The 11,972-nt window shown below is 36.4% G+C and overlaps 1 protein-coding gene across 7 annotated transcripts in view; it reads left to right on the forward strand.

The window, feature by feature from the left end:
* The window catches only part of aifm3 (AIF family member 3), a gene marked incomplete at its 3' end in the record, with an annotated part of 38,026 nt that overhangs the window by 23,469 nt on the left and 2,585 nt on the right, over positions 1-11,972 (forward strand). For 6 of the 7 annotated variants that reach the window (XM_082170829.1, XM_082170828.1, XM_082170833.1 and 3 more), the window contains 15 exons: positions 245-354; positions 823-867; positions 968-1,064; positions 3,130-3,242; positions 3,400-3,486; positions 4,463-4,554; positions 4,642-4,772; positions 6,604-6,719; positions 7,989-8,060; positions 8,477-8,540; positions 9,114-9,190; positions 9,424-9,541; positions 9,645-9,743; positions 9,873-9,948; positions 11,716-11,820. In XM_082170829.1, coding sequence (XP_082026955.1) covers positions 245-354; positions 823-867; positions 968-1,064; positions 3,130-3,242; positions 3,400-3,486; positions 4,463-4,554; positions 4,642-4,772; positions 6,604-6,719; positions 7,989-8,060; positions 8,477-8,540; positions 9,114-9,190; positions 9,424-9,541; positions 9,645-9,743; positions 9,873-9,948; positions 11,716-11,820 — 1,402 coding nt within the window. Of the gene's footprint in view, positions 1-244; positions 355-822; positions 868-967; positions 1,065-3,129; positions 3,243-3,399; positions 3,487-4,462; positions 4,555-4,641; positions 4,773-6,603; positions 6,720-7,988; positions 8,061-8,476; positions 8,541-9,113; positions 9,191-9,423; positions 9,542-9,644; positions 9,744-9,872; positions 9,949-11,715; positions 11,825-11,972 lie in introns of those variants that run through there. The other variant, XM_082170834.1, reaches the window with a different exon arrangement.

Genomic DNA, 11,972 nt, shown 5'->3' on the forward strand with positions numbered 1-11,972 from the left:
GTGTGGTTTCTTGGCCGCCATAGAGTGTGTTAAAGCAGACCTAAAGCCTTGAAATATAATGTACTGCCCTAATGAAAGCCAAATTTTGACCACTTTTTTCTTTCTTTTTTTAAAGTAATTTGAGTCTGGAAAAGTATGGAATTTTGAAATGGAAAATGTGTAGGAACCCTGTGCCTTATCAAATAGCAAAACAGATTGTTCTTTCAGTATTACTGTGTATTAAAAAACAATTCTTCTCTATTAGGCGTGCTATCAAAAGGACATGTGCGATGTCCATGGCATGGGGCATGTTTTAACATCGCTACGGGTGATATTGAGGATTTTCCTGGACTAGACAGTTTGCCTACCTTCCAGGTAACAAAAATATATACTTTAATTTGTGATTTTAGTGTATTTGCAGTTTGGAATTTTTATCCTATATTTAGAAACCAATGTAAGTATGAACTTATTGATGAATCGTTTAATTCAATTCAATTCAAGTTTATATGTTTAGTTCTTCAGGAAGCAAGGAGTATTCTGTTTTCAGTCAGAGATGAGTGAGTCAAAGTGATTTCCATATGGAAGTAATATACAGCTATAAGATAATATAAGAATCATGACTTTTGTGTGAAAGTTAAACAGGTTGATGCACAAATAGTGAACGAAATCTACTGATAAATAAAAGAAGCATATTCCCAAAAAGACATAGTACGTGGTACATGTTGCTGATCAGAAGAGAGAAAATGAACCTCAGTATGTGTCATCACTAAACAGTGGGTGTTTTCATAATCCCACTGTTATGTAATTATCTGCCATGTCAATTTTCTTTCCTCATTATTTCAGGTCAGAGTCGAAAAGGAGAAGGTGATAATAAGAGCAAACAAGCAGGTAAAGAGTCTCTCTGTGTCTGGAGTATGTGTGTAAAGAGAGTTAAATTTAACAACAGTTGTAAATGGTAATGTGTGGGAAATCATCTGTTTCCTGACAGGCCCTTCAGACTCAGCGGCGGTCAAAGGCCATGTCAAAATGTTCAGCTGTCATCAATTCCAGCACTGGATTCAGCCACGTTCTCATTATTGGATCAGGTTGCAGCCATAATGTTATAAAATGCATTAACATGGGGGCAAATTCACTAGATAGTGTTGTTCTAGAGAGGAATCAATCTCAGTGCATATTCATTAAAAGGATGCATGTTTATCATAATTAATTACTTAAAGTATTCCAGACACAGTGCTATTATAGCGCACATATACAGTAGGGCTTTTAAAACTGGACTTAACCCTGGGCTATCATTGTTCTAAACCCTGCTTTTAAACACGGGTATTTATCACTTGTAATTTAGAAGTGGGGTCAGCACCACTTATTACCCGGGGTTATGAAACCCTTAGCATCGCTTTTGCTGTAACCTACAACCAACTGCGTGCCTCATGTTCACATGCTTAGACAGTCACAGAAACACTGCGTGTTGTATAAATAGTCGCTTCAGCGTTTGATGAGAAAAATTAAATTATGAGCAGTGTGAAACGTGAAGCAAGATAACTTAGGATTCCTGCGGTTAATGACCCAGGGTTAACTATTTCAAGTGTGAAAAGCTCTTGTGTCTAATTAAACTGGATTTCAGGGAATATTGATGCCATTTTTTGCACTGAAATACAGTGTGCACTCTTTACTGGATTCACCCTATGATGTTTGGAGTAGTAAACCTTTATGGACCCTATTTTAACGATCTGAAACGCAAGTATTAAACGCAAAATGCAAGTAACTTTGTGGGCGGATCTCGGGCGCTGTTGCTATTATACCGGCGGGATAAATGACTCTTGCGCCCAACGCAAATATAAAATGGGTTGGTCTGGGCGTAACGTGAAATAAACCAATCAGAGCGTCATCTCACATTCCCTTTAAGAGCAGGCTATTATAAGAGCATTGCCCTTCAAGAGCATTGCTATTATAACGGCGGATTTGCCAGGCGCACACCAGGAGTGGTTCACAGCCGAGGAGACCGACGTTCTCGTCAGGGTCGTAAAAGACAGAAAAGTGACATTGTATGGGGATGGGAGAAACCCACCCAAATTTACCAAATAATTTAGGTAAATGTGTAAGCTAGATTTATGCCTATTTTTTCACATCTTCATGGACACCACAATGATTTCCCTCGTGTGGAATATTTTTCCTTGTAATTATGTATGGTTTGCAAAAATGGCAAGTGCTGCGTCTGTGTGTAGATGAGAGAAGCAAAGTGTATGCGCGTTGTGGACACGATACATTATGGCCAAGCATGCGCCCTTAAAATAGCATCTGAACGTGCCACTGAAAACGCGAATTGTTTTCTGGAACTGCAAAATAGCACCAGGGAATGGGAATGTTTGCGGCGGAACACGCCTCCTCTTTTCGCTGAACCGCCCCCAGGAGCGCAAGTTCATTCCCTAATTTACTGACGTACGTGCGTCTGTGGAGGGAAAAGTCCGCTGTGCGTCGGGTGCAAAATAGGAATGATACATGCGTCGGTTTACAAAGTCAATTGCGCTGGGTGCAAGATAGGGCCCTATAAAGCTTACTATACATGTGTAGCTTACTTCTGTTGCTTCACAGTCCACTAACCTTGTCAACTGGGTTATATACAGTATTCACTGTAAAACATTAATTGCTTCCTGCTCATATTGTTTAATCTATTTACATGTGGGTGACGTAATTTGAGGATGTACCATGAAATGTACTTTAACATGCCATGACAAAAGAAAAGACTCACACTGAGCCATTCGTTTACATATAATTTCCTGTCCCAAACTGATTTTATTTTTTATTTCTTATACATGTTTTATGGCAGATAAGGAGCTGAATTTCTAGATTTGTTACAGACTAGACAGGTCCAAAATTTGCATTCCATCTATAAACATAATACAATGAAATTACTGATTGCTAAGTTAAAATGAAAGAGAAAATGTAAGAGAAAACATCCAAAGCATCGGCTAAAATCATGCATTTATATTCAGATTAGAGTTCAAGATAAAGACAGCCACTAGTCTTTCACACACACAAAAAAACTTGACATCTCAGTCAGCTCATATTGTCAAAACTGTTATTAGTAAAGCAAATGGTCTTCAAAAGGTTGTGTCAGCACCTGCTCTGACCTCTGTTGATGTTCTCACTCAGGTCCTGCTGCTCTGGTGTGCGCTGAGACTCTGAGGCAGGAGGGCTTCACAGACCGTATAGTGATGTGCACCATGGACAAACATCTGCCTTACGACAGGCCTAAACTGAGTAAGGTTTGTACACAGAACAGTCCATAGAACAGTGAGATTTAAGGTTTACAATATAAAATGAACATAAAACTGTTTTTCCAATATAAATGTTTTCTCTTGACCTCAAATATGCTCAAATGCAGCTGGTATAATAATATTGATTTGATGCTGTTCTTCTCAGTCTTTAGAGAGCACAGCTGAACATCTGCAGTTGCGATCCTCTGAATTCTTTCAAGTGCACGACATAGAGATCCTTTTAGAGAAAGAGGTGAGACCCTTTTGCCTGAAATTAACTAAGGTTTACTTCATTTAATGAGGAAAAATAGGCTCATTGGAGAAACGTACCTGTGGCGACATTTCTGCAATTTCTGTCCAGTAAGTGTTGCTGAAAGCTGAAACAGATGAACGTGAATCTGGCAACGTTTTATTACATTGGTTGTTGTACGTATCGTTGTGGTTCGGAAATGAAATGTCTGGTGAGTGGCGCTAAAAGTGTTAACAAAAGCAAACGTGAGATAACCATGCGATTTCAACTTGCTTCTACAATCGTGTAAAAGTGTTTTGAGGTCAGAACATAGTATTGTACAAGGAACTGCACGAAAATAAGCCTTTTGTAATCGATAATCTGCCCCTTTCATAATTTGTTTGAAAAGGAATAAAGGTTGTTGGTGTTTTACTGACTTAAGCGTTCTTTTCAGCTGGAAACAGCAGTGAATTGTATAGTATAGGCATATTTGTCGAGTTTTGAGGCACGTTTTTTCGTTGAGCATATGGTGGGGAAAAAAGAAAAATATGATTCTAATCTCTTTTTCAGCCCAGTACAAAAAAAGTACTGCGGTGGTACAATGGTACAGTGATGGTATCAGATGCTAATACTATGGTATTTTGAAATACTTCATGGTACACTCTTATAAGTAAAGGAACCTTTCTATTGCACAAAAGCTTCTTTATAGCGGAGCAAAGTTCTTTAGATTTTGAACATTTTCTTCAAACATGGTTCTTTTAAGAACTGTTTATTGAAAGGTTCTTTGGAGAACCCAAAATAATTTTTCAGTGGCATTGCTGAGAAAACCCTCTCATGGTATCTTTATTTCTAAGAGTGTACCTCCAAGAATAGCATGATACTTTTTGGTACCGTTTTATTAGTGATATGACCCAGCATCTCAATAATTGAGTCTAAATATGTGTAATTTTTTACAATTGTATATGCAGAATTACATAAACTGCCATATGTTTCTTCATAGGTTGTTTCTGTGGATGTAAAGACACGGACTGTGATATTTCGGGACGGTTTTAAAATGGAGTATCGAAAACTCTTCATTGCCACAGGGAGCAGGTAAAGGCCACACATGACTACCTATGGATCCTATGAGTATTAAACAAAATGTGTTGAATTAATAAGTTTCATCCTTCATCTTTATAGACCCAAACCTCTGAGCTACAAAGGCAAAGATGTGGGAAATGTGTTTCACCTCAGAACACCAGAGGATGCAAACGGCATCGCTACACTCGCCAGCAGTAAGAATGCCGTCATTGTGGGAACCTCGTTTATTGGTGAGAGCTTATGGGAAATTTACATAAAGTTTTTTAGTCTCTGTTTAGTTGAATACATTCAGTTACATGTCACTAGTCATTTGCACTTGCCACATTTCTTGTGTTCAGCTATACAGTGGCTCCAGAAAGCATGTAGACACTTATGGCGCTTTTCCACTGCATGGTACGGCTCGGTACGGTTCGACTCGGCGCGGAACGGTTCGGCTCGCTTCGCTTTTCCACTGCGTGGTACGACTCGACTCGGTACGGCACGGTTCGGTTCGTTTTAGCTCGGTTGCTTTTCCACTGCAGTTAGTACTGCTTCAAAGTGGGTGGGACTGATCGTTATAGTTGCCGTCTCTACTGCCATGACATCATCATATTAAATGCGAATTTTTCATTCCGTGTTTCCCCATCCACTCCTCGGCAACCAACGAGAGGAACGTCTGCACCTCGTCCACTGACCACGATTCAGCCATTTCTTTTTTTGAAGTTTATACTCTTTTTTTTTTTTTTTTAAGCAAATACTTTTAAAACAGGTGCTACAGCGTTGGCTGTTGTCCACTGGCTTTTTAAATCTAGCGGGTTTAGTGTCTCGTGTTGTAAATTTACATATTTAAATTTACAGATTTAAAAAGCCAGTGGACAACAGCCAACGCTGTAGCACCTGTTTTAAAAGTATTAAATACAATACATTGTATTTATACAATGACGCTGGTAGTGATGATTCTGTCTGACCAATCAGTGATCTGCAGTGTTTTCACGTCACATTTTAGTATCGGTACGGTACGCTTGGAACCTCAACAGAGGTGGTCCCATTTAAAGCGAGCCGTACCGTACCGTACCATGCAGTGGAAATGCGCCATAAGTGAGCCGTACCGAACCGAGCCGTACCGTACCATGCAGTGGAAAAGCGCCAAAGCGTGCCGTACCGTACCATGCAGTGGAAAAGCGCCATTAGTGTTTGTTCACCCGAAAATGAAAATTCTGTCATCATTTACTCACCCTTCATGTCGTTCCAAACCCGTAAGACTTTATTTCATCTTCAAAACACAAATGAAGATAATGTAATCTAAAAGGTTTCTGTCCCTCCATTGACAGCTACGCAACTATCACTATGCTTCAAAAAGTTCATAAAGAGATCGTAAAACTAATCCAAATGAATTAAGCGGTTTAGTCCAGATTTTCTAAAGAGACGTGATCGCTTTATATGATGAACAGATTGAATTTAGGCTTTTATTCACTTATAAACATTGATCAGCGAACATAAACAGAAGCTCAACCGAACCTGCTTGATGTGCGAGAACAAACCTCATTTGTTCGTGCAGAACCTAAACGTGCTGCGTAACATGAGAATGAACCTCATCAAGCAAGCTTGCTTGAGCTTCTGTTTACCATATCTGATGTGCATTGATCAATGTTTATATGTGAGTAAAAGCCTAAATTCAATCTGTTCATCATATAAAGCGATCACGTCTCTTCAGAAAATTTCCACTAATCCGATCAATTCATAAGGATGAACGAAAGTCTTACAGGTTTGGAACAACATGAGGGTGAGTAAATGATGACAGAATTATCATTTTGGGTGAACTACCCCTTTAAAGCCACACTTTAAGATGAATGAATGGATTCCTCCTGTGAGGAAAACTGACTTCATACATCCACTCAAATCACCTTGACGTCAGTTGAGGTTAAAAATCATTGCAAAAAAAACCAAACAACCCTCTAGCAGCATTTGTTTGCCGATGTCTGTTGTTTCAACAAGATTCAAACATTTTAACTGGTTTAAGTGTCCACATACTTTTTTGGGTCTACTTTATGAAGAATACAGTATGTGATGTGCGGTGTTCAGGTATGGAGGTGGCTGCAGCTCTCACAGATAAGGCTCACTCAGTGTCTGTGATCGGCATAGAGGCCGTGCCATTCCGGAAAGCTCTCGGAGAGAAAGTGGGGAAAGCTTTGATGAAGGTGAGAGAATATCTATCTATCTAACTATATCCATCCATCCATCCATCCATCCAGAGACTGAATTTACAGTATATATATATATATATATATATATATATTAGTGCTGGGCAAAGATTAATCGCGATTAATCGCATCCAAAATAAAAGTTTGTGTTTGCATAATATATGTGTGTGTACTGTGTATAATTATTTTGTATATATAAATACACACGTATGCATGTATTTATTTAAGAAATATTTGCATGTATATACTGTATATGTATTTATACATCATTTATATTATATATAAATATAAATAATTTATATATAAATAAAAAACAAATCTTAAATATATACATGCATATGTGTGTATTTATATATACAAAATAATTATACACAGTACACACACATATATTATGCAAACACAAACTTTTATTTTGGATGCGATTAATCGCGATTAATCTTTGCCCAGCACTAATATATATATATATATATATATAATATATATGAAGAATATCAAGATGTAAGCATACAGTATATACAGTATTACATTTAAATATTTAAACATATAATAGTATTAAGATTTAAGAATCTTAAGTAATCTTTGTATACTTACATAAGCATTTATAGTAATCTTTAAACGGTGTACATCAGAGATGGCCAAACGTTTTTCTATGAAGAGCCAAAAATCTAACTTGATTGAGGGCCGTGGGTCAAAAGTAAATGTTGCATTATACCCATTATACAATGCAACACTATATTATAACATTGAAAAAAAAAATCTAATTCACTTATATTCTGTATATTTTAAAGCAAAAATTAACTAAACAAACAGATAAATATGAAGATATGCTTTAAAAAAAAAAAAAAGTGAAGTGTGAACCTTTAAAGCTTAGAAAGCTAAATTATTGTTTTAAAAAAAGTGTTAAACAATACAGTTTAGTAAATAGAAAACCAGTTGTATTTGCTTAGGCATTCATTTTATAATACAATTTTTTTTAAAGCATGTTTAAATTAATACATTTTAAATCATTACTTTTGCCTGTGTTTTGAGTGTGTATAATAACTTTCAACTTTTATAAAACTGATTGTTGTCCCACACCATCAATTTTCTACATTGCTGTTCATGCATCTCATATCAAATATAGCCTACGATTTATACGTTGTCATAATAAACTCTGACAGGGTGAAATGACTCACTGACTGTATTTTATCCCTTGCTGTAACCACATGATATTCAAGGAGTATTTCCCTCATTGCATTATTCTTTTCTTTTTGTTTCTCTACTCAGCTGTTCGAGTTGAACAGGGTGAAGTTCTACATGTTGAACGAGGTGTGGGAGATGCGAGGGCATAATGGACAGGTATCATGAAAGTGAGAGAAACAGGAGTTCAGTGAAGTGTAGGTCTCTCTCTGTCTCTCTGCCTCTCTCTCTCTCTCTCGTTCCTGTAGATTGATTTATTACACTTGCTCTCACAGTGGCTCTGCTTAGCTTTGAATATTTTCTAACGTAGCTACTGCATTAATGGAGTGGCCCTGGGCTAAAATATAAGAACTTATAACACGAGAACGCACACAGCCAGTGAAGTAAATGTATAATTGAGATTAAGCTGAATTGTGATCTGTTATGAAATTACACTTTTGATAAATATGTCTTTCTAAAGAAATAACATAATGAGATTTGTATGCTGTTTTTGAAGTCACAGTGGTCAGAAAGTGCCAACTATAAGAACTTAAATGTGAAATTGAAATATTTCTTTGTTTCTTTTGTTTCAATAGTTAAAAGAAGTGGTTCTAAAAAGTGGCAAAGTCTTAAGAGCTGACGTCTGTGTTATTGGCATAGGTGAGTCAATGAAATTACAGAAATCCGGCTTTCCATTTTTTACTTTACCTTCATTTCCTGTTGCAAGTCCCATTGTAGTCTTGACTATAAAACATTAAATAAATAATACAAATGTTTACATTTTTCAAACAAAGTCTCTCATGCTCACTAAGGCTTCATTTATTTGATAATATTGAGTAATATTGCCAAATATTATTACAATTTAAAATAATTGTTTTCTATTTGAATATATATATTAAAATGTAATTTATTCCTGTGATCAAAGCTGAATTTTCAGCATCATTACTCCAGTCTTCAGTGTCACATGATCCTTCAGAAATCATTCTAATATGCTGATTTAATGCATAAACATTTCGTATTATTATCAATTTTGAATATATATCATGAATTTTTTTTTTTTACACAATTATTGCCCACCCAGGAAAACAAATACATAACACATTATAGTGGGGCATGTTGTCAAACTATGTGGGTTACAGTAAATTGTCACAATAAAAACTAGAAACAATTATGAAATACATAAAAAATATACTTGTTTGTGTCAGGGTCCTGATTATAAGTGTGTGTGTTTAGGCTCGGGTCCAGCCACAGCATTCCTGAAGCAGAGCGGAGTGCACATGGACTCCAAAGGATTCATCCCAGTCAATAAGGTTCAGTCATTCTGCAATACTGCATGTCACTGTATGTACTGTACATCTCTCACTGCGTTATAACACACTATCATCTGTTACCAAACTGTCTGCTTCTGCAAGCTGTGCTTATCTGCCCATACTTTATCAGTGATAAATAGTTGATTTAGTGCGATGACCTTGAGGATTACATGATAATGAGTCAAAGGACAATGTCATAATAGTGTGTAAACTTACCCCTTTAACCCTTTCAGACCATGCAGACGAACATCGATGGGGTCTTCGCTGGGGGTGACGTGGTAACGTTTCCTCTAGCTCTACGCAGCAATAAGAAGGTGAACATTCCCCACTGGCAGATGGCTCATGTACACGGTACGACCTGTAGCCCATTGGGATGTGCTTATGCCAAATAATGTTTCATTCATTCAACCATAATGAGAACAAGATTTTGACATTTTTCCTTCTTCCACTGCAGGTCGAGTGGCTGCCCTAAGCATGATGGGAAAGGCCTCAGATATTAAAACGGTGCCTTATTTCTGGACAGCCATGTTTGGGAAAAGCATACGATATGCAGGTAAGGACAAACTTCTAGCACTGAAAATACACTTCATGAAGAACACTCCAGACTCAGTGAACGTTTGACGTAGTTTCAGCGTCAGCGCTCCCTTGATGCATCTCAAGTGCTTTAAATCTTGTTGTCAAGGTTATGGAGAAGGCTTTGATGATGTCGTCATCCAGGGAGATTTGGATGAGCTGAAATTTGTGGCATTCTACACAAAGTGAGTTTATTTGATCTTTATTAAATCATTAAGTGCAAGATTTACTGAACAGGGAAAATTAGCATGAGCGCAATTCCATAAAAGCGCTAATGGGAGTGTAAAGTTCTGAGCGTGATCCACTGACGACACGCAAAATAAAGAACACAGACGCAGCCGGATCATTTCCATATACAATCTACCAAGAGCAGCGTCTGGTTTCAGACATGCTTTTTTGGGGTGGTAAATAATGTTGCAAATACCAGTAAACTGACAACAGCAAACCTTAGTAAATCACCTTGAGTGATTCATTTAAATACTCTTCTCCTATACATTTTGCATCTGAAAGGGAAACTCCTACAAATCAGCCGCAAAATGAACCCTGTTCACGTTTTTTCAGCATTAATTCTTCACTGCGTGTCTTTAGTAAATCCTGACAGTAGTTTTTTGAGGGTTTGTGCTGGCGCAAGCTGTCAGTAAATCTGGCCCTAAATTTACATTTACATTTACATTTACATTTATTCATTTAGCTGACGCTTTTATACAAAGCGACTTACAATTGCTATATATGTCAGAGGTCGCACGCCTCTGGAGCAACTAGGGGTTAAGTGTCTTGCTCAGGGACACATTGGTGTCTCACAGTGGATTCGAACCCGGGTCTCTCACACCAAAGGCATGTGTCTTATCCATTGCGCCACCACCACCCATAAATTTATTATTATTATGTACTCAATTTTTTTTATTTCACAGTACAATCACTATTATTGTATTAATAATTCATTTCTTTATTGGTTTGTTAAATTTATAATTTAATACAATTATTATTATTATTAATATTTGATTTTATGAAATTATGAAATTACATAAACAACTAAAGTTTTATATTTGTATATTTTTTATAAATTATTATTATTTATAATAATAACAATAATAATTTGTGGCATTCTATACAAAGTGCATTTGATCAAGGCATTTATCATTATTAATGACAGCTGTTAGTCATTAGTCATTCCTGATATTCATTGATGCAACTGATCAGAAAACATGACTTTAATACCTTACACACTAGTTTTGCACAGAAAGCATTATTGATTCGTTATACTGTATTTATCTTGAATTTCAAGTCACACTAAACTTCTAAAAATGAGTGGCAGGGACTAAATTATTTGTAATTTCTGTTATTAGTTTTGAATATTGCTCACTATGTTAATCAGCACAAAGATAATGAGTTTATGATTTTGCTAGACATAATCTGCACGATTTACATAATCTACAATCTTAACTGCATTCTTATTTTCTAAAATCGATTCATATATATGTATATCACAGATGAAAGAAACAGATCAGGAAAATATTTTTTCCACAAAAATACTAAGCAGAACAACTGTGTTCAACATTGATAATAATGATAATCATAAAGAAATGTCTCTTGAGCAGCAAATCATCATGTTAGAATGATTTCTGAAGGATCATGTGACCCTGAACACTGGAGTAATGATGCTGAAAATTCAGCTTTGCAAAAAGCTGAAACATATTCAAATAGAAAACAGTTATTAATTAGTAATAATATATTTTGCAATATTACTGTTTTTACTGTATTTTTGATCAAATAAATTCAGCCTTGGTGAGCATAAGATACTTCTTTCCAAAACATAAATTATAAAAATTTTTTTTTACATGTTTTCAAACTTTTGACAGGTATCCATTTATATGAAACTATATTGTTGTTGTTGTATTGAGTGTTCAGCTGCTGAAGCTCAGTGTTCTGTGTTTAATCCACCGTGATTACAGGAGTGAGGAGGTGGTAGCCGTGGCCAGTATGAACTACGACCCCATTGTGTCACGGGTTGCCGAAGTCTTTCGCTCTGGAAAGACGATTAGGAAACGTGACGTGGAGTAAGTACATTTTCTAGTTTCACAGGAAACACTGACAATAGATTTGAACATGTCATAGCAACGTATAGACATGAAATCTGGCACTTTTGCACCAAGTTAAAAGTTTTTCCTCTAATATTTATATCTTATTTTACATTGATCTAATTTACCAA

Source organism: Leuciscus leuciscus (genome assembly GCF_965113295.1).
Source record: "Leuciscus leuciscus genome assembly, chromosome: 5".
Classification (NCBI taxonomy): domain Eukaryota; kingdom Metazoa; phylum Chordata; class Actinopteri; order Cypriniformes; family Leuciscidae; genus Leuciscus; species Leuciscus leuciscus.